Raw genomic sequence first — 27,736 nt, forward strand, 5'->3', positions numbered from 1 at the left:
GCTGACCCTACAGTAAATCTCGCCACAAAAGAAAGCTGACTGTTCACGCCTAGAGCGCTGAGGGGAGTGAGTTTACCGAATTCACGAGAGGAATTCTTCTCGTGGCCAATGTCAGAGAATCTGATAGTGTGCCACTGCGCCAATGAGTAAAATATTTCCTGAAACTGGGGAAAGTACTATAAGGCATTTCTGATGTGTGTGATGTTTATATTAATCGTAAATTAGCCATGTAATGTTTTTTTTTTACAATGCCAGTAATTTTCACTATGTGAAAGAAGTTTACACACTAGACAAAATTAAGGACTATCAGCGTTTGATTTTAGTGCAAGCTGTATGAATCAGTCCCTGAGAATAAATCGTAAAAACTGCGCATGGAAGTATCATGTCCTGGCAAGGAGTTTTGAGAGGCTGAAGACTTCTTTATCACTGCAATCGTTGGGCAGAGACTCAATCTTATGCGAAGCAAAATATTAGGGTTACTGCAAAACAGGTGTCAGATGTATAACTGTCCAAAAGAACTAAAGAAAGAGTTACTCTTATTATGCGACTATGAATATGTATCTATATCCAACTAAACACAGATAGTTAGGCCCGTGTAAAGTTATTTTACTCCCCTTGCCAGAAACGAGTTTGTTCGCGAGGCTGCAGTAGCACTTACACTGAAAAGGGATTTTAATGGCCGGGCTATCCAGTGAAGTACATTGATCTAGGTGTATCATGTAATATATATAGTGCAACAATTAGAACGCTGGGAAGAGATATTTCTCAAACGTAAGAGCATTTCTCTAAAACAAAATTTGCGCACTGCTCCTGTTGTGGATACGCAGAAACCTTCAACAGACAAAAACAAAACACATGGGGTTTAACACAACAAAGCGACATCGGCTATGATGAATAATGTAGTGGCGAGCTTCGGTGTCTCTGACCACCTGAGGTTGTTAAACGTGCAGTCAAATCCCACATCAACTCCGCACGATTAAATCCCCCGTTCTGAGCTCAGCAGTCAAGCACCCTACTACTGAGAAACAGTGACGAAGGTTTAACTGCAAAAAAGGAAAGAAAAAAAGAAGCAAAACAAAAAAAAAAGAATAAGAAGGTACTCAAGCAATTTGATCATGCATACAAATGACACAGAGTGCCCTGTTCAAACTGCACTCTGCTATGCAGCAGTTTGCGGTCGCATATGCTTCAGTATGTGTGGGATTCCAAACAGAAACAGGAATATACTATTTCTGAGCGTTTGCATTGAGTTGTATTGATGGCAGCGACCTGTTTTGCTTTAATACGGCACCTAACGACAGCACCGCTTCATTTGAGATGCCTCACGTCAGAATCTCAAGCGCCGCAGACCAACTGATGATGTCCTTATCCAGCATGACATACTCGATATGGACAAATTTTTGTTTTTTTTACGTGGTATGATAGCCTGTTCACATTTCTTTTGCAAGATGCATATAGGTAAAGAAAAGCGCACCGGAATCGCGAAACAAACAAAAAATACGCTTGTACACGCCGCACACATGCATAAAGATAACTCTCGGCTGCCACTCGACGCGAACACGCATCCAAACCGAGTAGGGTTCGCCGCTACGCCGCAAGGTAGCGATTCTGTCCGATCTCGAGGCCAATATATCACATCTTTAGCAAGATCAAGACAAAGTCACAAATACTTGCCACACCACCAGTAGTATTTTGTGCAATGTGGCGAAGCGCACTGCTTGCTACTAAGCATAGGTTATCATCAGGACCTTTGAAATATGCTAATGGTTTTAAAACCACCACATTTAATACATTAAGCAAACATTGAACATTGACTATTCAATAGGATGCCTTTTAAGATATAGCCTTAATCCCATCATACCCTTAAAGGTATGATGGGATGATGGGATGGGACAGAGTGTTGGCTATATCCCTAAAATTCAGTATCCCAAAAAACATTTTGTGTAAGCTTTTACATGGATGTAAGCATTCTGCATGAAACAGGCATTTTTCACACACCACAGTGTGCTTTTATTATCAAGCCATGATCAACAATAAATACCCACAATACACCTCAAAAAACAAGGTGGCATCAATAATTAAACACCATCTTCTCTGGTAAGCTGTCAGCAAAAGAGGCAGTCTCCATGTGAACCCACAGAAGTGAGCTAAGGTTGTTGGAATCACTGTCCCGATTCCACAATCCTTTTCAGTTCACAACGATTATTATTCCTTGTAGACAAATGCGCCAAAAAAATATGAAGACCTGCTGTGCTCAGGCAAAAACTCAAATTTGCCACTGCAATACGTGAATGCTCTCGCATTTGATTCAATATATAAGAAGAATGTAAAGCCTAGGCTGAAACACGTTATGTCGATCCTTTCAGATTCAGTGGCCTTGGAGTTGTGAATTTGGAAATGACATCATCGGTGACAGCCTTCCTAGCCACTTGGTGGTCGGCGATGATCTTCTGAAGAATACCTATAAGTTCCTTTTTCAGGTAGCCAGTGAGCAACTCTCCACTTGTGTAGTCCTGGCAAGAAAAAAGAACAAATTACTACTGCTTTCAATGCGGTTAGGATGTTGGGTGAAGACGCTGCTGAATGAAATGAGCGAGTTTACATAACAGATTTATTTTCATTTACATTTAAATCCTGCTTGTAAGCATTACATGCCAGAAGTCATTTTTTCTAAAAGATAAGTACGGCCTATATTCTGGCTTCTACATTATACTAGCCTTGCGCTAGCATTTTAACAATCTCAAGCAAATGCAATGCCTTCGGGCCCGCAAGGAATCAATAAATAAAATTAAAGAGGCAGTAGTAATGATTACCACCACAGCACGTAACGGAGAGCATAAACATGGCTACACTTAATTTACCAGTTATACCTAGCCTCACCACAACTGTGGATACCACAGAGTATCATTTATGTTTTTTGAAGAAAAGATCAATTCACGACTGAAGCCTTAAATTCAACGGCCTGCAATCCCTTGTCTGGGTATCTATGGCTAGCATAAAATTTAAGCATAAATATTCAGGGGGTGCGAATTTTGAAAGTTTCGAATATAAATCGAGAACAAATATGAGAAAAAAATACCTTCAAATATTGAATAGAACAAATATCTGGTGAGCGGAAAAAAAATGGAAAGTTAAAATATAGCAAACACTGTTCATCTTGCATATTTCAGAGCTCATGTGGTACTACAAAATTTAAACTAGAGCTGTGCAAAACTGTATAGATTATTCATAAATTCGTATAAATTTTATACAAGGTTCCTTGTACCTGTCTTTTGTACAGGCAGAACCTGCCTTAAACTGGGTGGAGATGTCATATTGCTGCTGAATACAGCAAGCTCATTGATTTGGCATTCAAGGGAATAGAAGAAAAAAATGTCCAAATTAACCGAAAGTTTGAATTATGAAATAAGGCCTGTAGAAACAGTCAAAAACTGTTCACATCCCGGTAATTTTATCTAATGAACTCCTGTATGATGCTTGTCTGCATTCGAGATTTGCTTGTCTTCACAAAACGGCCCCCGTAGCATTTTGAGGGTGCTTCACTGCATAGCGCCGAGCATTGCGGTAGAGCGTGCAGTGCGATAAAATGGGTGAACTTGAAAATTTTCAGTGCACTCGGTACTTTTCGAACATTAAAAATTCAGAATATCATTTCTTTTTTTCGAATACGAATCTGATAAACATAATCAATTCGTATTCAAAATTTCGAATATCGTACATGCCCAATAATTATGTAAGAAACTTGTGCAAGCCATCTTATTTGGCTACCTCTTGGAGGCCATTCAGTTCACATGACCAGCGTTTATTTATTTATTCATTCATTCATACTGTTAACCCGTACTGAGGGTCCTGACAGGGAGGGAATCAACAATACTTATAAAATCAATAATGCATCTAAAATTTCAAATGACAGAATACAGTAACGAACACTGAGTTAGAATTATACAAACACCATCTCAAAAAACTGCTGAGCTGGAACAAATGACATAGAAAGCGAAAAAGCACATATACAAAGTAATAGGATGCGACGCACGGGGGACGACATGTTAAGAGTTCATCGAAGTATTGATCGAGACTTTTCTAGAATGCTGTTTTACTGGAACTTTGTACAACATTAGTAAGCAATTTATTCCAGAGCCCTATCGCATCTGGAAAAAAAAGAAAAGCGAAATAAGTACGGCCGTATGGTTGCATTATGATTCAACCTGGCGCTATGTTAGCAGGTGAGTGGAAGTACATTTTCTTATTTATCTTCAAATCTTCATGCAGTATTTGGTAATAATTTCAACCTTTGCTTTTTTCTTCGTGTTCCTAACGGCTCGAAATTGCAGGAGTGCGACATTTCGGTGACCGAATGAGTCCTCCTGTAACTGCCATATAATTTTTTCCCAAACACTCACAAAGTTTAGTGTTAAGAAAACAAACAAATCCTGAAAGCAATAAAAAGGCAAATACCACTTAAATGCGTGCAAACTGAAGGTTCACTGCTCTCAGGTGCAGTCCTTCTCACATTAATGGTTTGGTTCGGAACGTCCCAAAGCGACTCGGGCTACAAGAGGCGCCATAGTGGAGCGCTCTGGAGTTCTTTAATGTGCACTGACATCGCAAAGCACACGGGCCCCTTCCTTTTCACTTCCATCGAAAACCAGACGCCGGGGCCGGGATTCGATCGCGCATCCTTGGACACAGTAGTAGAGCGCCCTAACCACTGCACCACCGCGGCGGATCCTCGCATTAATGCTCAACACATCCAAGGTGTGGGCAGTGGAACATTCTAACCATAAATACAGCAGGAAACTCAGTACTAATATCCAAACCCTGTTCAAGGCAAAGTTTTGCTTGTAAAAACAGCAGGCAGGAGTTCGCAATGACTCTACGTGAGATTTGAAAGCAAAAATAAACTTCAGAGCAAAGCATTCAGCTAAGCGACTGCCTGTCTTTAAAGCGATGCTAACGTCTTGTTCTGGGTAAAAACTGATTATGTTGCCTTTTCTGGCCACCTCGACACTTGTCCAACAGCAAAAGACACATTTATCGGGAAAAAAATTGGATTCAGAAATTTTCTTTCCATTGGTTCAAACAAGTTACACAGTTATGAAAAAAAATCAGCGTCAACACACGCACTTCTCTTGCAAAATCGCCAATCGCAACACCTGTATTTAGTTTCTTTGATCTTCTTCGGCTTAAAGAAGGCTTAAGTGAGAGTGCTCTCTCTGTGTTATCCCCTTCCCGAGTGCAGAGTAGCAGGGCCGATTTTAAACATTCTGGGCCAACCTCTCTGCCTTTCCTTTCAGTAAATCCATCCATCTCTCTCTGCGATCAGAATGCAGTAACTTATCAATACCCAGGAACACTGATATTTAGTCTCTGGTACCGCTTAGTAGCAAACCATATACATACCTTGCGTATCTGCTCTAGCCTCTCATCATCGTCGAGAAAGAAGCGGAGGTACTGGTATGATATGTCCACGTCACAGTTGCCTCCTTTCTCCTTGTGCTCTTCGACCGTAGCGCCGCCTCCAGAGAAGGCATACTTGTTGATCTGCAGAAATGCCCAAGAGAAAAAAAAAAAAAGAAAAATTGGGCCCCTAAACTAAACCAAAAGGGTTGCCTCTACACTCATCGTAGATTTGGTAGTGCTGCATAGAAGTGCACAATAGGACCACTCTAATGAGCTAAATGACCAGGTGGAGAGTCACTCGAAGAAGAGTGCACTGTGATTAGAGTGCATTCCAAGAACCCACTTTGCTGGCCTTGTGTGCAGCCCTGCTAGTAGCAACTTCGAGGGCACAAAATGTCACACATCACAAAAGCACTCAACTTAATTTTACTTGCCGTAGCATCGCATTTAAGACAGATCACTTTGTTATACCAACAAGCAACACCACAAAAGTAAACAATCAAAAACAACTGCTCTTAAAGTGGCCATCTTGTTTCTTGCCAAAATTTTGAAGGGGCTAGAAAGTCGCCTTGGCTGGCCTTAACCTTTCTTCTATATCTATCGGGTTTTTTTGCCATCAAACATACATTTAGGTTCATTTTATTCGTTCTACTGCATCAAATGATTACTTTGAGAAGTTCTTGATTCTCCATCTACCTTTCTAAAACTTCCACTAGTTGTTCGATGACATTTTTGTCATTTTGTTACCACGAATGACACTCTGCTTGCCCCTTTAGCACCACAAAGTCAAGAATGTCACTCAAGGTGCTGTAGCACATGTCCCACTTTTTTCTTATCTTTAAGAGTCCGATGCAACAGCATTAATGGCACACACCTGCGGATCCCCTTGTGGGTCCTCATTTGCCTACAGAAACAGTTCTAGCTGTTCATTCACTAATCCCTCAATTCATGCCTCTATTATCTCGCGCACTTATCAGCATACAGTCACTACCATATTATGCGGCAGACAACTCGAAATAGAAAAATAAAGTCCCACTTTGACTATGCCATAGAAATGTGTCTGTGCAGCCTGGGAGTAACATGTACGACTTGGTACACAAGCGTCCCTGTGGGTACAATGCAGTAAAATCGCATTGATATGCTTGTTAAAAATTACAGAAAAAAATGTATCATTCAGGAAAACATATAATCGGCACAAAGGCCTTTAAAATTGAGACTTTCACTACAAAATAGTGCAGATTAGCATTTATAGGCATCAAGCCCTGCAGTTTACTTATAATGATACCAGATATAACAATAAATTGCTTATAACGATCAAATTATTGGTCATTATCAGTTTTTCCATTTCCCCTATATAATAATAAACTAGATATAACAATCGATTATTGGCTGTATATCAAATGCAACGATAGCTTTCTCGCCACCACATAATAAACCTGAAAAATGTTTGCTAAAAAAAATTAAATACTAAGAAGAGAATGACGTGAAAACTCTACATAAGCGGCGAGAACGGAACAGCGTAGGGAAATGAGCACTATCATCATCGCAATCGCCTTCTGTAGCCGTGCAAAGGGTGCAGCCGTATCGGCATCACTATCGCCGATTGTGCGTCCATGGAAGATGGCGCAATAGCTCTGGAGATGAAACAGCAGATTCATCAGGATTTCTGGCAGAGTTTCAAGGTTGAAAGCCTTGCGAAAAAAATATGGGCATCCACACTCTATGATTACATTGATCATCAAGGCTAGGCTAGTGATGTCCTGCAGTTCATCAAGTCCCTGATCAGTTTCGTGCACGCCAAAAGGACTGCCGCTAGCATACGTGCTACTGAAAGAGATGCTCACAGCGATTTGTCAAGCTACAGCTGCCACTTAAGCGAGCACGAATTTCCGATTATTTCTTTAAGTATGCTTATTTTTATGGCGGTATGAGGGTATGAGCTGTACAGGGTCCACTTTCCTCTGGGTCCATTAAGAAAGGTGCTTTGACTGCTTGAATAGTATCCACTCTAGTGCACTGAGACAAAGTATGTTCATTCTCTGAAACGCCACCTTACCTGGGCACTGCTGCCATGAGTAATCACTGTCACATTATGAAAAGCCCAAAAATGACACGCACCAACGAAATTGCGCACTCATGAACAAGGCAATGCCAGGCCAGCTGCTCTAAGCATATTGTATGCTAAGCAAAATTATCTCCTAAGCAACACTGTCTTCTGAGGCTATATAGCCATTTTCCTTTGTAGAAAGAAATCAAAAGTTCTTAGCCAGTCCAAGAAAAAAACATAACACAGATACAAAGTAGAAAAACGTTGACGCCAAATATTGCATACTAGTTTACAATGATGGTGATAATGATCACACTCTGTTCACAGCATCCTCAATCGGCAACTGGTGGCCCTCATTGCAAACGAAGCCACCTTTTTCTATGGGGAACTGCTGGCGCACAGCACACTAACGTATGTCTAGGCCCCGTACTATGGATTAGATTCCCAACTCGCCCTACATCCCAAACGGAGCTGCCTGAGTTCCCAGCTCCTGTCAAGTTGGCCCCTCCCATATCACTCAAATTAACAAATTCTGGTGCCAGCTGCAGCCAATTAATCTGAACAAACTTCCACCTCTCGTTTGCCCAGCTTACTTTCTGCCGCCCCCTGCTACACTCGTCCTTTTTTAGGATCAAGCCTATTAGCCTTAGAGACCAACGGTTGCCTTCTTTTAGTCCTGCCTATGACCATTTCTCCTTAATTTCGACTAAACGTCATTAACTCAAGTTATTTCTATGACTCACTCTGCACGCTTGCTATCTTTTAACGTTACAACTACCATTTTGCGTTCGATAGCTCTCTCTCTGCGTTCTCAACTTGAGTAGAACCTTTCTCGTTAACCTCAATGCTTCATCCCCATAGGTAAGTACAGGTAAGATACAACAGTTGTATACTTTCCTCTTGAGCGATACCGGTAAGCTGCTGGTCATAATCTGCGAATACTTGCCAAACACGCTCCATCACAATCTGATTCTTCCAGTCATTTCCCTTTTGTTCCACCTTAGCTGCTTCCCCCTTTTATTGCTTCTAAGCCTTTCTTCCCTTTGTTCTTTGTCAACGGCAGAACATCTAACTTTTCTGCACTAATGCCATTCTCATTATCATCCTGATTAAGTCGGCTAGTGGACAGATCAGTGCAGAACTCCTCGGCTGCATAAAGTTTTTATCCATATTGGCAATGATATTGCCCGCATTGCCTCTCAGTGCATACATCTGATTTTTGCATATGCCCAGTTTTCTCTTAATTGCTTTCAGGCTACTACCATATTTAACGCATGCCCAATATTTCCCATATTATAGATATCGTGGTTACCTTATGATTACTGATTACCTTTAACAGCTCTGCCAGTTCAATCCAGTCTGTTGGGTTACGGGATTTCATGCTTGAATGTTTCTTAATCAGATCCTTCATCTCCTTAAAAAGTTTACTAGTGTTCTATCAAAACTAGCTTACCACCTACTTTTGCCGTGCACTCTTTAATGATGTCTCTGAAATTATCTTTCATTGCATCTCCAGTAAGGTGATCTTTCTTGGTTAAAGCCAAATGCCTGTTCTATAGCAAGATCCTCAGTTCCTCTACTTCCCCTCATACCACCAACTCCTTGGTGGGCTTCTTCCTTCGCAATCCCTCTGTTCCTTCTTCAAGTCTAGAGTAATTCGAGACTTCACCATCCTATAGCATTATACCGTACCTTCCTGATGACCTACACACCCTGCACGATGTCAATATGCAATCTACATCAATTCCAATCACCCCATTATGGCTTTCCATGCCCTCTTCCAGTTTTTCAACTTGCTGACAAAGGCACTTATCACCCACAAATTAATTCGTTCAGCAAACTCTACTGATCTCCTCCCTGCTATTTCTAGAGCCTGGGCCATAATTGGCCACCATGCCATAGTTGTACAATTGCATGCACTACCTTGACTCTTTGAGTGTTTTTGCCATAAGAGTACTGCGGCCGAATTCTGTGCTGCGGGGTTTTCGCCGTAAGCGTACTGCACTGAGTGCGCGTTTGAAATTTCGTGGCCTTTTGAAGAGATGCGCTAACTCAGAGGTGCTGCTATCTTGTAGAATGTACAAGAAGAAATAAAAAGTGTCTATGCTACCATTTTTAGGAGAAAAAGAAAACTGACTGTGGCCGTCGTGCTGCGCTTTGTTTGCGGCGGTGCACCCTCACAGTTTCGGCTTCTCTGCGCAATCACAACAGTGGCGCGAAACTCGATCTCCACCTTTGTTGAGATGCCAGAGGAGGCCTGTGTTCGCCTTCTAGGACTTGAGAAATGTAGCAAAATTGTTTACGCTACCATCTTGCAGCAAAAAAAAAAAAAATAAAAATAAAAAGAACTCAAGCTACAGATCGTTTGCACTGACTGGCCCTAGCGGTTTCGTTTTCTCCGCGCAATCGCAATGGAAACACGAAAGTTGATCTCCATCTTCGTTGGGATGTTAGCAGAGGCCCTTGAAGGCTGATTTTTACCTTTGTTGGCACTCTTTCAACTTATCGACACTCACGGGGTGCCATTGTTTTCCCATTTAGTTTGATTGGTGCTATGACTGTAATACTCTCCCTATTTATTTTTCGCCCATTTTTCTGGACTTTCACAATTTTGCTTGTTTAAAGTCGACTTCAAAAAACGTGACACAGAGGGGAAAATTTTTTTCAGAAATGTTAGGCACTCAGAAGGTTAAAACTTTCAAAAATATTGTAACACACAAAAGACACTTGGGGCAAAAATCGAGGTTATGTACACTGTCCCTCTCAGCACATTTTCCATCGGCCCACCTTGTTCTTGATCTGGGCCGGCGTGTCCGTGAGGAAGATAGACGAGTTTGGGTCGCTGGCGCTCATCTTGCTCTGGGCCCCTTGCAGTGCCGGGAAGAACACCGAGTGGAGCAGGGCAGGCTTGGGGAAGCCCAGCTTGGGAGCCACGTCCCGGGTCATCCGGAAGTAAGGGTCCTGGTGACCACCCACATCACCGGGACAAATGGGAGGAGGAGGAGGGCCAGCAACAAGCAGAGCCACTGGTCAGAACTAGGTACTACTGCAAATAATAGTAATCCTGACCCCTCACGGTCAAATGATTTACACACAGTCAATGTACATCTATTGTCAAAAAGTTTATGGAAGGCCATAGAGGTTAACCTTGTTATAATAAACATTGATATATTACAAGCTACTGGCTACTGCATAATCTCCTCAATATCATAAATGCCAAATTTCAGAAATAAATATGACAATTGCTCGGTGATGCCCAGTGGGATGGCAGGCAAAAGGCTTCATTACAATACACCAGGGACAAGTCAAAACGTCTTCACTACATTACACCAGGGACAAGTCAAAACGTCTTCACTACATTACACCAGGGACAGGTCATCGTATGGCTAAGAATTTGTGCCAAGATTTGTACTTTTAACTCCTAAACAGTGCCAAACATCAAGAAAAGACCTTCCAATTTCTTTAGTGAGGATTGCCCGATTTGCTATCCAATGAATCAAATGATCTGCTCCTCGCGCACATTTCCTACAAAATATTACATGGTGAAATCTCGTCAATTTAACTCCCATTCATTCAGATACAGTCAAATCCCGATATAACGAATCCCACGAGACGGCACAAAATCATTCGTTATTTTGAAATATTGTTGTAATGAAAAATATCCAGTTATAAGGCAGTGGTCAAACGTAGGTATGAAAATGACGTACCTTGGCAGTAGGCACGTGTGTAGACAAGCAATACCTCAAATGAAAATGTTACACTAACTTCAAAGCTAATTTATTTGAAGAAACCAATAATTTTCTTCTGTCGCGTGCAGCAAACACGACCGCACACCACTAAAGCACATACACCTTCCACTTTGCGCAACACCTCAACGGATGCGTGATTGCACACAGTGATGAAAGTATGGACTTTGTCCATGTGCCAAAAGAACATAAGAGCTCGAATGACCTCATCTTCAGTGCTCCCTGAAGCTGCAATGCTAGCTGTCTGCAGAGGCCGATTCGATTTTTTTCCTGCGCCTATTCCTTTCAGCGAAAGCTGCATTCCTATCTTCTTGCACTTCGCTGGCTACAATCACTAACAGATTTCATGCAAGCTTGGCAATAAGATAATTCGCAATAAAAAAAAAAAAACTCCCCTCACGCGCGAATGGCACGAACGGGCAACCGGCGAACAACACACACAAGAGGAATAAAAAAGGCAGGCAGCTAAGCCTGCTGGCACTGCCTATTAAAGCACAGTGTTGTGGTGGCACTAGGAGCTGACCCTAGATATGCTGATGATGATAGCTACAGCCCACAGACCATACACACAGAAACGGCGGTTTCTGTTTCACGCAAGAGTTGCGAGCTGCGGCACTGTTAATTTTGGTCGAATTCGTAGCAATGATGTTCCTAGATTATATAGAAGAGAAAATAAAATATGTACGTTAATCTGAAATATATGTTATATTAAAATTTGTAGTTCTGAAATAGTTTTGCATTGAAAACATAGGAAATCCGCTAGGGATATCTTCAAAATTTGTTAATGTGGTCTTCGTAGTAATGAGAGTTCACTGTATTCGGCTTTTTGTATTCTTGACAGGTGGCATGGTATCCGCAACAACGAAGCGCGAACAAGACCACTTAAGTTAGGACCAGAATAAGAGAAAACGCTAGATGACAGAGGCAGAATACTAGCAATTATTAGACTAATTTATTTATTTATTATTAGAAAGGAGCAAAGACTGCATTGTCGAAATGTTAAAGCATCCCGTCTGTTTTTCTCCTCCAGCAGCTAGTGGAGTAGCATCTTGAAGTCAAATTACAAGTATCCTTTCCATGCTTCATGTGCTGCTGATAGGACACACAACACACACATGTGCAGGTACTTCCACGTGCACTTCACCAGCTGCAAGCTGTAGACTTTTGCGGAAGCAAAATCAAAAAATGTTCAAAGCTGCAGTAAAGTAGGCAGCGCAAACGTCCAGGCGCGAAATGGAAATTGCACCGCTGTACTGCATTCTTCATTCACTGCGATATTTCTGAGGGCAATTTTCTCAGCCTTCTTGAAAACAAAATCAAAAGGAGAGGTGCTCAGGAACACTTGATTTGTCTTTGTGCCTTATGCAAGAGAGCAGTGCGGGCTTCCTTCTGGAAATTTTGCTTTTATATATTTTTTTCCCTCACCTTTTTGTAACAATGCTGTTGATTTTGCGACTTAATTTACTTCCAGCCCCGCCTTCATCACTACACCAGAGGTGTTAACAGGTGTACCTTTTCTTATCCCCTTATTTGAGTTCCAAAGCATGAACATCAAAGTTTTGTCACTTTACAGAGTTTGGTCCTCAGCATACAATAAGCCCATTTAACAAAGGCCGGTACCACACTGGCTATCCTGCTGCTTAATCTCTACTGCCAACTTCATCTCCCCAGCTCACGCTTTCTGCATAACAGGACAGAGTATACCTGCTGCCTAGACATGCTCACATTCAAATGCAGAGGAAGAATATCCTATCTTGCGCGCTATTCCTTACACACCTAACCTCACCCGACTGCTGACAGGCACACAGTCTGGCCGCTCAGTATGACTGCAGTTTGCAGAGATTGGAAGTAATGGCCAAAGAGGATACTTGATATTAAGATGATGGTTAGAAAGCATTGAAACAGTTATCGGGCGTAAAAGCAGCCCATGCCAGTTCAAGTTAAAATTAACCACTTGAAACCAGGTAATTTCTTGCCAACAGAAAGTATGTGTGAGTCTGACACCCCTCAAGTGATAGCTTCGATTTGCCGTCAATCAGAATTAAACGAGTGCAGTTATTGAGAGTCCATTGTATAAGTCAGTTATGGAACGATGGTTTTAAACATGCTTGGTGCTAACCAGACCGTGAAAGTTTCCATGCCAATTTAAAAGAACACAAGCCCCAAAAAGAGTTATGAGGTGATATCTTGGTCAGTACGACCCCAGATCCTATATTCCACTCCTCCTTTCAGAGAGCCTTGTCAGGAGAATTGCTATACAGTCACCGATCGATTTTTTTGGACCCTCAACGGGGTGAAAAAGCAATTGGAAAATCAAGCAGTCCAAAAAAAGAAAAACGAATTCAGAATAAAAACATAACTTTATTTACCGAGCAGCTTTAAAAACTAGTCAATCTATTTCTGTATCAACCTCCTAATTCTCACAGCCGTCACCTCTCCGGAGCAGCGGCAATGACGGGAAAACCGCGCAACGGTCGAAGCGGCATGATGTTAAACAGAAGAAGGCGCAGGACACCACCAAACTAGCTCGTATGGAGCCTCGCTGCTCCCACGTGACTCTACATCAATGCCTTTTTTCTCTCGCATGAAAAAAAAAAGCTACACTGTCTCGCGAGCTCTCTGGAACACCCAGGTGTATTGCAATATGAGGTTGTCAAATGGCAGCGGGTGCTTTTCAGGACGCTCAAGAAGCGAGCAATTTTTTCTTTCCTCCACGCTAGCGCATCGCCGTCTGCAAGCGGACGCGTGCTGCTGTGAATATGCTCGCAGCCACCATTGGCCACTGGCTCTCTCACTCGTAGCTACACGCAAGCCGTGACCAACGTTGCATTACTATTTCCAGTAATGTTGAGTCGTGATGTTTGGTCACATGATACAAGCACGCTCTCGCTTACTGACCCGTCCTTCATGAAGCGGAGCTGCCGCACGACAGAACTGTGGAGCAAGAGCCGCGACGCAGGCTGCCCGATTTCGAGGAGTAATGGGTATGGTCACTGACTTACCACAGCTAACGGTGCCTACTATCGACAGTATAGCAGGCATGTGGGATGCATGCAACGCGGGTTCGAGGTTTCACAAAAACAAAATGGCAGCGATGTTGTGCCAATTTTTTGTAGCTTTTGATGATCTGCGATCGAGAGAAAAAGTCCTGAAAATCGAACAAGAAAAGTTTCAAACGTCCAAAATTTTGGTCTATGGAGCGAGTGACGGTACCATGGCGGAGCCCGAATAATCAGGCAGGTCCAGAAAATTGGATGTTTGAGAAATCAGTCAGTGACTGTACATCGCCGACGAACAGTCGAAGACTAACGAAGTGAACGGAGTTGTTTACCTGGTCGATTCCACAGGGGATGAGGCAAGGAATGCGGCTCTTCTCCCCAAATATGAAGGGAAAAGAAGAACTGAGCGCTGGCGCAGCCTGGACCGCTGGGAAGCTGATCTTGCCGATGGAGTCGCTGTCACCAAAGCCAAAGATGCCCTTGACCTGGTTGAAGGTGACGCTGCGGCGGATTCTCACTATGTTCTTGTAGAACGCAGGACAGCTCCTAGCAGAAGGTAAGCAAGACAAAGGAATGACAATCATCCCCGCACAAAACTAATAGGTTCCAAGCATTTTGTTGGCCACGCTTACACGTGCGGCTAAAGCTAGCCACGGGAAAAGCAAAGCCTTTGCCCTAAATGGCAAGGAAATGGTCAGCAGTAACCAAAGCCTTGCAACTGCTAGGAAAAAACAGAGGGCTTGAAATTATGACTGCATTACTGATAGAAAAGTTAACACCTTGCACATACACACATGAATCTGACTGGTCTTAAGCACGTAAGGTCACCCAAAGATTTGTCTAGAAAGCTCAAAAGGTGGACTCTTCAGCACATGTATGACAGCTGCCACAGCTTGGAAGACCCAGTATAGTGGCTAAGACACATGTGCATCAGCATTGGCTTCAGTAGCTTAACCGGCAAAGCAAATGAGGAGCACAATGGAAGATGAAAGAAAGCTAGTGCAGAGCACAGTGGAGGATCAAAGTACAATAGCGAAAGGAGTGGAGCAGGAAAGTTGAGGAGGAGAGTAGGGCAAGAGTGGTGTGCTTCTGCTACAAGGTGACCGCTGTTGGCAACACACTCTGGCCCCGCAGAGGCATGCCACAACTGCCAAGAAAAAGTGCTGCCACATTTAAAAATTGTGCTCCCTACAAAATCCTCCACTATTCCAATGCCTACGCAGCTACACTGTAATTTCGCTTTACCAAATGTCGCAATCGTCAAGCAAATTTTATAGACACGAGTAAAAATTAATAAGTGGAAATGTGCACGCGTCGTGACGTCCTGTTTCAAATGCTGGGCCACTTGGAAATGACAAAAGTGCATACCCTGGCGGGCTACTTGGGTGCTGTTGGAAGACTATAATGTCATTTTTTTTCCTCTGAGGAAACAGCTAGGCATTTTGCTCCGTCACGCACTTGCCAGAACAGTGAGTGGTCCCCAAAAGCTGTAGGGGACAATGAGGCACTTTCAGTCCGTGCAATTCCCCGGTTTATGCCCTCAAAATTATCAATAAAAATGCCTTGCAGCTGCAAATCTTTTTTTTTTCTTTTGATTAACAGGCTCCTGGATAATTTCATTTACCAGCATGTATGTTCACGATTTCCTGAGCTTTCCTTTTTATGATTATGTCGGCGACCAGCAGAATGTGCATAAACATGCAAGCGGGCGAAGCCTACCAGCATGAGCAAAGAGCAGAAGTGCAGCGGCAAGGGTGACTTCTCCTCATTTAAGGGTCGGATGCTATAGCGTTAACGGCTCCCCTCAACGGATCCTGATTTGCTTACGTGCAGTTTTCAACTTGCTTCATAACTAAGCCCTTCATTTCGTGCCTCTATTATCTCACACATACTCTTGAGAAAACAGTCGTAAGTAACCATATTATGATATTCCCCTCGACATGAGATTTAAAACCTCGCTTAACCAAGCCGTACAAACATGCTTACTTGGCCTAGGGGTCTGGCTGGAAACGCAATGGTTCTGGAGGGATCGATTCCCCTCAGCCTCCCTTCAGTTGGAAATGAGAAGCACGAGTTGGCAGCTCCTGCCAAATCAGCCATGTCATGTGGTCATATGACATCACAGAGCCAACAACCAAGTGGTACCCGACCGTATCGGCTCCACCTGCCAGAGCCATGCCCATAATTTTTTGCTCACAATGCCAATGGTGACAACGCCGACACCGGGCTTTCCAGAGAATGAAGAATTCAATGCTATCACGTGAAGAAAACTTTCGTCCCCAATTGGAGGCACCGTGAAGAAGCCGCTCTTGAAACACGCTACCTCTGTACAATGATGATCTGGTTTGATTTGGTCAATGGGGTTTACAAGTCCCAAAGCAGCACAGGCTATAAGAGGCGCTGTAGTGGAGGGCTCCGGAAATGTCGGCCACCTGGGGTTCTTTAACATGCACTGACATTGCACAGCACACGGGCTCCTCGCTTTTTGCCTCCAAAGAAAAGCGGCCAATGCGGCCGGGGTTTGATCCTGCATCCTTGGGAACAGCAGTAGAGTGCCTCAACCAATGCACCACCACTGCGAGGCTGATGAAGTTCTAAGAGGCTGAACCCGTCGACTTGCAACACAAATAAAACAGAACACCAGCAGCTACAGCTGCTTGCCAAAATGACGTCTCCTCAGTGCCTGCTGCCAGCCATGTGCCAAGGCATCTGAAAATGACTATGGCAAAAAAGAACTGAACTACTTTGTATTTCTCGCATCAAAAATTTATTTCAGAGGCAACACAACTACGGACAAAGGCCCACAAGCATTAAAAAATCCTCTTCAGCCGACAAGCTCTGATTTGCAATATTAGGGAAGTGCCAATAAATGCCATCGTGTTTCATTTTCAAAAATATTTTCTTGAATATTCAGTTGTTTTTTTTCAACATTTTTAACAGAATACATTATCATTAACAGGCCTCTACTGCATTGTCAGCCTCACTGTACCCACGTTACGGCAAAAGCCTCTTCCACATCTCTGCCATTAACCATGTTCTGTGCCATCTATCTGTGGCTGCTTTATCCCTGTAAGCTTCATCTCATCTGCCCATCTGACTTCTTCCTCCCCCCACCCCCCTGCACTTCACTTGCCATCACGTGGAGTCCACTCTGTAAGTATAAGAAGCCATTGGTTGTCTTGCTTGTGACATTATACAGCCTGCCTATTTCTTCACTTCTCGATAGCGATTAGCCCGTCAACAGCTCATGGCGGTCTCCGGACCCGCTCTGCTCTCTCCCTCAGTTCTTAATGCCACATCTACAACCTTTCTTTCTGCAGCTTGCTGCGCTGTTCTGAACTGAATTTCAAGCCTTCTTGTACAACCACATCTTTCAACAGCCTTCCTGCCTCATAGGCAAGCACAAGCAAGGCACAACTCCTACACACTTTCCTCTTGGTGGATGCTGCTAAGCTCACTAAGACATAATCAAAGGTCGCCACCCTACTCTCAACAAAATTTGTAGAGGACATGCTGAATGCAAATCAGTCAGAGTAACAGATGAGCCCTATCCCTTTGGTGAGGTCATGATTCCACCACAAAAATGCCACCAACAGCACGTCGAGGAAGCTTTTTTTTTTTTTAGCAAACGAAATCCTGTGTGCAAGAGTTGTGCGTGACCTCTATCATATTCAACACGATTCTGCGAGATGCGTTTTTGTCTTTTTTTAAAGCGAATGAAATCCTGTGTGCAGAATTTGTGCAAGAGATCTATCATATTCCACGAGATGCGTTATTGTCTAGCTTTCCCGCCCTCTGCAGTCCCACACTTGAACGTGCGCCAAGGAACGCCACGCGACAGGAGCGATAGTGTACTGTCCAAACTCACACTTGCCGGAGAATGCGCGACAGGTACTGCGCTTATCCTTTCCTGTAAACCAGTTTTATATATGTAGCACTGCAACGAATGCCGATAAGAGTCAAATGATCAGAGGCAAATGATAGGAGAGGAAGGGTAGGCTTTTGCCAGTCTCTTCTTAAAAGACATCTAAAAGACCCTCTCATTTTTCCTAGGAACGTGCAAATATTCAAAACTTCGAACAGTTTCTCGGACAGCGCTTTCTATACAATTGAATTTGCACCGCGCTTTCTCTAATCAAACTATCAGAGCCTCCTAATCGTATAGAGTTTATGAATTTCTTTCGTCCAAGCTGAAGGTGAAATATCGCGCTAGAAACCATCAAGAGTCACCGAAAAAAAGTGTTAGACAGAAACAAGGGCTAGAACCAAGCCCGCACAATTGAAATACATTCAGTGCAGTGCGCGCATTGGGGTGTTTAACGACATGGTTTCATTTTTGTGAGTGCCAGTATTTGAGCACATCAAAGGCCTTGCAGTCCGATAGGACCGATACGCGAGGGCTGTGTGTCATCCTGAATGCTGCACTTCCCCAACCGGTGCTTTGTCTTCAGCGTCACAAGGTCATGTGAACCAAAACTATTCTGTTCGATTCAGACCAAATTTTTTTATCATTTGCATTTGCTCAGGACCCAAAAATTTTATATTTCTATACCTGTAATCTCTTTCTCAACTCCTTGTTACAAATACTTCCACAGGCCATAAAAAAAATTGCACATACTGCCCTTACAGCCGAGCTGTTACCACATACATTATTAATAATTAAATGAATTTCCCACCACACTGGTAGACAGCGTGAATCGATACTTCCCCGTGTTTGGGTATGAGAAAACAATGACTGCCTTAACTAGACAATATGTGAACAAAACATTCAATGAGAGCAGTTTTGTCCATTCCTGTCTAGACGATGGCGTTGTTGAATCCTCTCCCCACTGCAATTCTTGCTTGATTGAATCGGTTCACAGCAGTGCCAAAATCTACAATGGCCTTTGGTCCTACAATGATTAAGGACGGACTTCCATAATAGCTTCCACTGTATAAAAAAGAAGAGAGAAGTCTACGGAAGGTAAGCACAAGCTCACCCAACAAACTGGAAATCCGTGAAGATGAATGTCTTGTTGGGATCGAAGCCACAAGCAATGATGTCTCGCATGTTCTCGTGAGCCATCTTCTCCGCCTCTTCCACTGTCATGTCCTTCCAGAGGAACTTTTCGTCATCAGTCAGCTGGATGACCAGAGGAACATCGAAGGTATCTTGAAGCCACCTACAAAGCATATAGTATTTGGTCAACACAGTTAGGCCTCAAAACCATTTTAGGTGCAACCACTCAATAGCATTCCGCACCCCAGCTCGCTCGCCATGTGTGCCGAAGCTTCAACGAGCAGTGACGACAACGCACTGTTACTCAACAACCAGATGAGCCCTTGTCAAACTTGACTGCCATCACCGATTCCTCACTACTCCACAAGATCTAAGGATTTGTGCGTGAAGAGGCGCGAAGAGCCCCTGTTGATACTGGTGCCACCACTTCCATTATTGATCCCCGTCTTTGCCACTCACCGCGTATTATGATTACTCCGCTGTCTGGCATTTCTCTCCGTGCTGCAACAGTGGGCCCAGTTAAGCCATTAGCCATGTGCATAGCTCGTTCTTACATCCAGTACATTCTGTACACTGCTGAATGTGTTTTCCTGTCATCTTGCCCTTATGACATCATCCTGGGTCGGGATTTTCTGTCCCAGTACAGCGCCGTTATCGACTGTGCATGCGCCGGGGTTTACCTTTTTACTTTACCCGATCTGCATGTAGACACTGCAGTACCAGAGTGTAGAAACTATACATCACAAAAATACTGACGTGCTCTCGCACCCTTTTGTCATCGTCACACTGTCTTGTAACCCTATGGCCAATTCTGCTATTCTAGTCATTCCGTCAGACGTTTTCGTTTCTCGCAATTCCCTTCTCCTATCGTTTGCTGTGCTCGCTGTGGACCACAGTGTTAAAAAAACGAGTTTCTAATCCATTTTCCTCTCATTTTACGCTACTTGCTAGTAACTGCCAGCCCAGGCTGACATCAATCTGGTAGACCTTTTCCCCTCGTCCGGTGGACTGATGCTGAATGCCCTCAGCCCTACTTGCTTTGCCTTAAAATTCCGTCATCTCGGCTTCTAACACTGCTGAAGCACTCAGCCAAAACGTGAATGTCACTCATGCAATAGACATTGATACTCATGTTCCACTCTGTAAACACCTTTACCGAAGTTTCCTCCACCGAAAATCGAGTCATCAAGGAGCATATCAACGGCATCCTAAGGTGCTGTGTCATTTGGCCTCCCACAACCCCTTGAGCTTCTCCGGTCATTTTAGTCAAGAAGGACCACTCTTTCATTTTTGTGCTGATTATCACTAACTAAACAAGATCACTCGTAATGACGTCTATTCGCTTACTCAGACTGACAATGTCCTTGACTGCCTACATGACACAGAATTCATTGCTGCATTTACACTAAAACTACTACTGACCAGTTCCAATGGCCAGATCTGACCATCCTAAGATAGCTTTCGTGACTCCGGATGGCTTATCTTAATTCAACGTCCTGGTGTTCGAACAGTGCAACGCCCCGACAATATTTGAGAGCACTATGGATAAGGTAGTGCGCACCTTGATGTGGAAAACTTGCCTTTCTTACCTTGACAACATTGTCGTTCTCTCTCCTCTAACTTCCCGATCCATCTGCCCCGCCTAGAGACCGTTCTGAAATGCCTGTCCTATACTGGCCTACAACTTAAGTTGAAAGAATCAAATTCAACTATTTTGGGCCATCTGGTAACCGATTGTAAGGAGGAGGGCTTATTTACAGGGTTCAACGGTCATGGTGAAATAAGGACACGCACCGCACAATGTCCGAATGAGAACATGCACTCCCGGCCTTTTTCTCTTCACTGTCTTCCACTAGTCCCACAGAGATGCCGCTGAGCCGTTTCCTTCACAACAGTGCATATTTTGAATATTTATCAAACATGTTTGTTACTCGATTTGCATTCGCATTCAAAAACCTGGTATTCGAAAATTACCGAATACACCGTTAGAACTCACTGAAGTTTCCCTACACTGCACCCTTCACTGCAACGCTTGACCACATGGGCTATGCATTGACATATGCTCAAAATGCGACGGGACCACTTTGTGAAAAGGGACATTTTAGTTTTGTGCGTGTGAAGAGAGTCTTCGTGACAGTCTGCGTAAACAGAAGCGCTCAGCGAAACCGGGAAAAAAATGTCGTTCTTACTTCAATGTCACCTCTAACGCAGACATCCATCTTACACATGTTCATCACATAAAATTACTGACGCAAACTATTTTTCCCATATTCATAGTTGATTTTTATTCAAAAATTTCAATACTCGCACACCTTTATATATATATATATATATATATATATATATATATATATATATATATATATATAGATATATATATAAACTTTTAAACACTATCAAAGTTTCCATTGTTTACTGAAAATTTAACCGATGCTACACAATGCATTACTTCTGGCTACAAGCAGAGTTTTGGTTTTACTTCTGGAGTTAACACAGTTTCAAAACGGTCCTACTGACTGCACTAAAAGACGCTTCTTCTGTTACTTTAGCAAGCAAGCCTACCGTAAGAGCAGGAATCATAACAGGTGAAAAAGTAGCGATTGTATCACTGCTCGGTTTTATGCCTCACGTGACCTAGACTTGACCTTGGCATCACAGTCATCGCTCAGCTGTTGAAACCGAAACTAAAACAGGTCAGAGAAAGCAATTCAATTGTAAATTATTCAGCAGCCGCAGGAAAAAACAAAGTGCATATCTATATAAAGTCTTACACATCGTTAAAAAAAAACATTTTTTTTTAGACACCTGCCTTGTAACTTCTCAACTTCCCCGCCACCAAGGTGTGAAAGTGTTACTAGCGGAACCTTTGGCATTTGTTTTCAGCAGTCGCGGCGTTTGTAGCTTGTGATAAGCGGGACATACTTTGTGAAGATGAATGGTATCAGGTGACCGATGTGCATGGCGTCCGATGAGGGACCCCTCCCTGTGTACAGGTAGAATGGCTTCTTCTGCTCATACGTGTTGAGGATTTCATTCAGCTCCCTGGGAAAAAAAGCAGATGAAAATATTTAGACACTTCAATTTCACAAGATCGTTAATTGTTAGCGCCTGTAAGTTAGACTTGGCTGCTGCTGTTATTGCAACGTCGGGGCCTCGCAGTGGAGATGAGGTTCTCTGGGTGTGACAGGTTGCACAAGGATGACCAGGATGGGCAGACTTCTTGGCACAATTGTACAACTAAGTTTATTTACACTACCCACACATCAAATCACTTTTCCGAGCATTATGGGGGACCATCTCAGTCACCAATAGAAAAAGTGTTGGAGCCAATCGGCGACTTTCTATTTGAAATAGCCATCAGTGACCAATAGAGAAAGTGTTTATGGGAGCCAATTGGCGACTTCCAATTTGAAATAGCCATCAGTGACAAATAGAGAAAGTGTTTTGTGGAGCCAATCGGTGACTTCCAATTTGAAACAGCCATTAGTGACCAACAGAGAAAGTGAGCTAATCGGCGCCTTCCAATTTGAAATAGCCAATGGCACATGTGCATTCCAGGAATTCGTTCCAGCTCTTCCCTTAGGAGAGATGGCACAGAGACCCATTCTCTCAAACAGCAGTGCAGTAATAAAAACTCATTTATATGTCACAACCCCCAGCCGTGCCGCTGTACAGATACACAAAGCGTCTGCGTTCCGCCGGCCATCGACAAGGTATGAAAAAAAAAACCATCAGGCGCGTGATTTTAGTGTGACGGCTCGCATGTGTCATCATCTGGCGATGCGGTACACCTTCCAACCATCCAAAAACATGGCTTCTTCGAAAAGGGCCATAAACCGCTAGCGAACAATGAACGGGGAGCGTGACACACAGACCTCGCTGCTGAGCGCACGTTTCCTTCCAGAATTTTTGTTGCCAGCACAGTTTTTACTTTACAGACTGACAGCTTTCTGTGAGCACCATTTTATCCACTTAGTTTTGGATTGGCTGGTTGACCAGGGTGGGGGTGACGTGATGGGTTGTACAGAAAAAAAAAATAATAATAAGGTGATCTCAAGACGCGAACCAAACCGACCTCCAGGTGTGCCGATGAACATGATCCATTGCCCAACGACCTACAAACCTAACTCTAAAACTTTCCTTACATAAACTAGGCTGATAAACTGGTACACTGCATTGACATAGGTGAACTGTGTTCACTTAGCAAACTGCTAAGCCCCAAAGTGAAGCTAAAGTTGTCATCCTCCATTTAACCAGAGACTGTGCTCACTTAAATACACATTTTTTTATTTTTTTTAACAGGCTTGCAAGATGCTTTAGAAGGCACAGTGTTAGTGAGCGCCGATTCCGCCAGTAAATCATCGCACGCTTTCTTCTGCACTTCAGGCTTTCCTTTCTCTGTCCCGGAGTATCGCCTGCACTCGGGAGAAAAGAAAACAGAGAGAAACCCATAAACCTTTTTTTTTCCCTATCACCTGAGGTGAGCAAGTGCCAACTGTCAGCAGCAAATGGCACATTCCAAAGAGTTTGGTTTGGTTTGTAGGGTTTAATGTCCCAAAGCGGCTCAGGCTATGAGAGATTAGACTGAAGGACTCCAGAAATTTCGACCAATTGGGGTTCTTTAACGTGCATTGGCATCGCACAGCAAACAGGTTCCAAAGCTTTTCGCCTCCATCAAAAAGCAGCTGCTGCGGCCGAGACCCGATTCCACATCCTTGGGCACAGAAGTCGAGCATCCAACCACTGCACCACCGCAGCGGGTGTGCATTCCAAAGTGTGACAACTTTGTAAAAGAGATGGTACCTTTGCCCAAGCCCACCTTATGATCACTTTTTTTTTGCCTAGCAGGTAAACACAGGCTGTCAGTAAAAACATGCGATCAAAGGTACATCAACTTAACACTCTGATACATATGCAGTAAAACATTGCTTGTCAATTTATGAGAAAAAAATTGCACAGTTTTAGTTATCCTTGAACCAAGTTTCATGAATGTTAGCCATCAGCCGCAGTCGCTACTGCCCTTTGATCTCGGCTCGCTCACGAAGACACTGATGTTCAATGCACAGTGCGAGAGTGTGCTGCAGTTTTGCACATAGGCGTGATCGGCCATGTTGATAGCATAGTGCTCTCAAGCCTGTGCACAGCGATGAAGACGACGATATTTGCTGCACGATGCAAGATAAAACAACATGCATCGCACGAGTATGTTGCGCCATCTGTGGAATGCATGAGGCACTAGGTTCAGGAATAGCGCAAAGCTCGCAAGAGAATGCAGTAGAGCTAACCTTCTAAAAGCAAATTGTTGGCCAATGTAAAAAATGCGTCTGGTAACTGTGGTGAGGCCTCACGGGGGAGAACGAAGCTAATATCCCTGCTACACAGGCAATTCGATCGAACCGAATGTCATTCGACTCGAATGCCGAACGTGCGCTTCTACACAGCGTGTTTCGAAGGCATTCGTCTGAAATTGCATTCGAGTCGAATGAGCTATGCAAAGGCATTAGAGATTTTGGAATGCCTTGAAAACGCAAACACAGCAAGCGCCGACCAATAGCAGGTTGCCATCACTTTGCTCCGCCCACAGCCGGGCTGCGTGACTATGGCAGCAAGGTATCGCGTCTGCTTCGCTTCTGCTGTTGTTGATTTCGATATCTGCTGCTTGCATTCTGCTGCCTGTTTCTCGAATAGTTTGTGTACTGGCTAAATGAATGCTTGAAGATAATATTACACAGCTTGGTGTTTACCGCGTGAGTGCAAAAGCTGCACACAAATGCGCCGATGCGACGATTGCGTTCCAGTATGCATGTTTACATCGATGGGCATATAAAACCAGTGCTCGTTTACCTGACATGAAGCGCAGGTTGCGCTGTACTGTTACGAAGTATTATCTTCTCTTTCGAACCATTTGTACTGTTGCTTGTTTACACAGTAAGACAACTCTGTAGGAAGTGCTGATGCGATCGCCTACCTTGAAAGCACTTTACAGTTGGTTTGGTGACGTCGCGTATAATCAGGGCTTCTCGCTGATTCTCCCGGCTTTATCTAACGTGACATAGATCGCTTTAGCCAGAAGTATGTGCAGTGACCGTTCGCATTCACTGCAATGGCCTTATTTGTCATCCGCAAGTGAAGTTTCCGACTTCGCTGGCCGCCTGCTCGACAGTCAGGGTCACATCGACGCTTTCCGTTAATTGTGTGCACGTCCTGCCATGTAACCAATAGTCGATTTCAGAACACTAGTGCCAAAACTACATTCGATGGTCATTTGCATTCATTAAAACTTCTGCACTGGCTCTGGAGAATCACCAAAAGGCTATCGTGGGGAAAAAGAGTCGCCATCAAATGAAATGCGATCATTTCACATGTGTTTATCACATAGTTGAGTGCTCAAGTGTGAGATATAACCGCTCGTTTCGCTTGTATTTATAATGTATAACGTAGATACAAGCGCTGTCGTCACGCCCTCGCCTCGCCAACCTAAAGTTTCCGTGAAGCCACCGTGATCTGTTTAGCACATGAAGGGCTGCCGTCCGTGTCAGTTGCCCGAAAAACATTTCACAGTACAATAATATGCAGCTGTTGGAAACGTTTGTGTTGCTGTCGGTCTAGCGTGACTAGCGTGACCATGGGAACCACTGTCATTGTGCCGTTGTACTTTGTACAAACTGAAGAGAAGCGAATGTACAGAAGGGAAACTCGAAGCAGCAGCTCCATTACAATACCGTGAGTGAATGCTGAAACTTTCGAATGAGTTTGGAAACTGTCGTGTAGCATCGCGGGAGCCCGCTGAGTCTGAATGTCATTCTAAATCTCGAATGCCAGTATACTCGAATGTCATTCGAAGATGCCCGTGTATCACAGGTATAATATGCAGTCACAATAAACGTGCTCATGTTGCTCATGTGAGTCGTACTGTTTACCGCGTGTTGAGTGACTCGGGTACACCACAACTGGACAATACAAACAACCTGCTTTTAAGGGCAAAGGCTGTGTGATGGATCTTTTGCTAGCTAAACAGCGTAACTGTCATCACATTTCATAACTGAAAAATAATTACACATTCCCTTTTATATGGCTCATACCTGCCCTTCGACATCATTGCCATCTACCCCTGAGAAATTGCCTGACACAGCTATCACTGTAGATATAAAAAGGCAAAGGAAAGTTTGGTTTTTCTTATGAAGTGTAGCCTCAAAAGCAACCTTATGAAGAATGCCCACATCATTTTCACCGCCTGGGATGTTTTAGAGTACGCTGACACTGCACAGTACACGAGCTTTTTAATTCCGCCTCTATCGAAACGCGGCCCGCCACGGCTGGAAATAATAAGAGCCATTTTTCTCATACTTTTCATTACGTCACATACGTGGAACTATATGTATATGGTCATACATTTTCCAGGCTATGCCATTCTGAAAAGGGAAGCGCAGAGGCATATAGCATTACAGAATTAAACACAAACAGCTCGCGTGCTACGCGAAAGGATCGAAGACTCACAGTAGTGGCAGCTATGTAAACAATCGTAACTTACGAATATTTGCACCATGTATTCAAAACCAACATAGCTCGAAAGCACTGTACCGCAGTGCAAAACATGCATTACAGCGAAATGGAGGTCGATCGCCGTTAGAATTACAAAAAAAAAGAAAAAGAAAGAAAAAGTACGGCAGATCGTCATAAAGGCGTTACCTACACAAACGCACCTGTGAGAAAAGAAGACTCCCCTCCGAAGAAAGTGGTGAGCTTTTTTCCCTGTGAGAGCTTCAACTCTGTCCACGAGGTCTTGCGTCACCTTGGACGAGCCGAATTTAACTGAAACAGAACATGCGAGACCACCACAGTTTAAACGCATACGGCGGAGGTTCCGCTCTTTCTATCAATGGTTACCATGAATGAAATGACAGCGCGACGAGTGAACACACGACGGGCGGCAGTATGCACCTAAAATCGATTACTGGTGGCTAAATAGCGGCAAACTTCACCACAAGGAACCACCAGGACAGCTCACCGATGAGTTTGTCGTAGTCAACGCCTGTCGCCGAAGCGCTAACCACGTTCCAAGGATTCACCACGTCTTCATCGCCTCTTGAGTCAGCTTGGTCGCCGCATTCGTTTAAGGAAAGTTGAGACATATCAGCCATGCACGCCGACATCGCGGCTGGCAATCGGTAAGCTAATTCCACTCAGAAGATTTGAGAGTGCAATTCCCAAAAGCGCACGTACTACACACACGCAAACTGGCGCAAAAAATATTGTCACTCGGCTCATCCACGGACCACGTACTCGACCACGCGCATCAAAGTAGACGAAGCGTTTTCCGTCGCAGTACCTAGTTGACCTCGCAAAGCGTGGCAAAGCTTATCTGATTGCGTTCTTGCCGAAATGAATTCAAATTCAATAATATGGCGCTATCTATAGGCAAGTAAGGTAAATATTTATTTTCAATTTTTTTGTAAAAAGTTTCAAAAAACGTTTACGACTTTAACCTACAGATGACAGAATAACAGATAAGTAAAAACAGCGTTTTTTTTTTTCTTGTTGCAGC

At 43.6% G+C, this 27,736-nt stretch overlaps 1 protein-coding gene across 1 annotated transcript; it reads right to left on the reverse strand.

Moving 5' to 3' along the window:
• Positions 1–1,986: 1,986 nt before the first annotated feature.
• Positions 1,987–27,538, reverse strand: TrpRS (Tryptophanyl-tRNA synthetase). Its single transcript, XM_084584541.1, has 8 exons — positions 27,200–27,538; positions 26,895–27,003; positions 22,114–22,233; positions 19,172–19,354; positions 14,525–14,738; positions 10,235–10,408; positions 5,401–5,541; positions 1,987–2,513 (listed from the first exon to the last, which is right to left on the reverse strand). The coding sequence occupies exons 1-8, from the start codon at positions 27,342–27,344 to the stop codon at positions 2,349–2,351; spliced, it is 1,251 nt and encodes a 416-aa protein (XP_084440667.1). The 5' UTR covers positions 27,345–27,538; the 3' UTR covers positions 1,987–2,348.
• Positions 27,539–27,736: the final 198 nt, after the last annotated feature.

The sequence above is a fragment of the Amblyomma maculatum genome, chromosome 11, assembly GCF_055883805.1.
Source record: "Amblyomma maculatum isolate TAMU_Amacu chromosome 11, ASM5588380v1, whole genome shotgun sequence".
Taxonomy (NCBI): Eukaryota; Metazoa; Arthropoda; class Arachnida; order Ixodida; family Ixodidae; genus Amblyomma; species Amblyomma maculatum.

What these genes read in the sequence shown, in the direction of transcription:
- TrpRS (XM_084584541.1), bottom strand. Translation starts at nt 27,344, where the DNA reads ATGTCGGCGTGCATGGCTGATATGTCTCAACTTTCCTTAAACGAATGC. An exon ending in GGAGTCTTCTTTTCTCACAG is followed by an intron (nt 22,234 to 26,894) that starts GTGCGTTTGTGT and finishes TTTTTTTCCCAG; the next exon opens with GGAGCTGAATGAAATCCTCA. An exon ending in ATACCATTCATCTTCACAAA is followed by an intron (nt 19,355 to 22,113) that starts GTATGTCCCGCT and finishes TATGCTTTGTAG; the next exon opens with GTGGCTTCAAGATACCTTCG.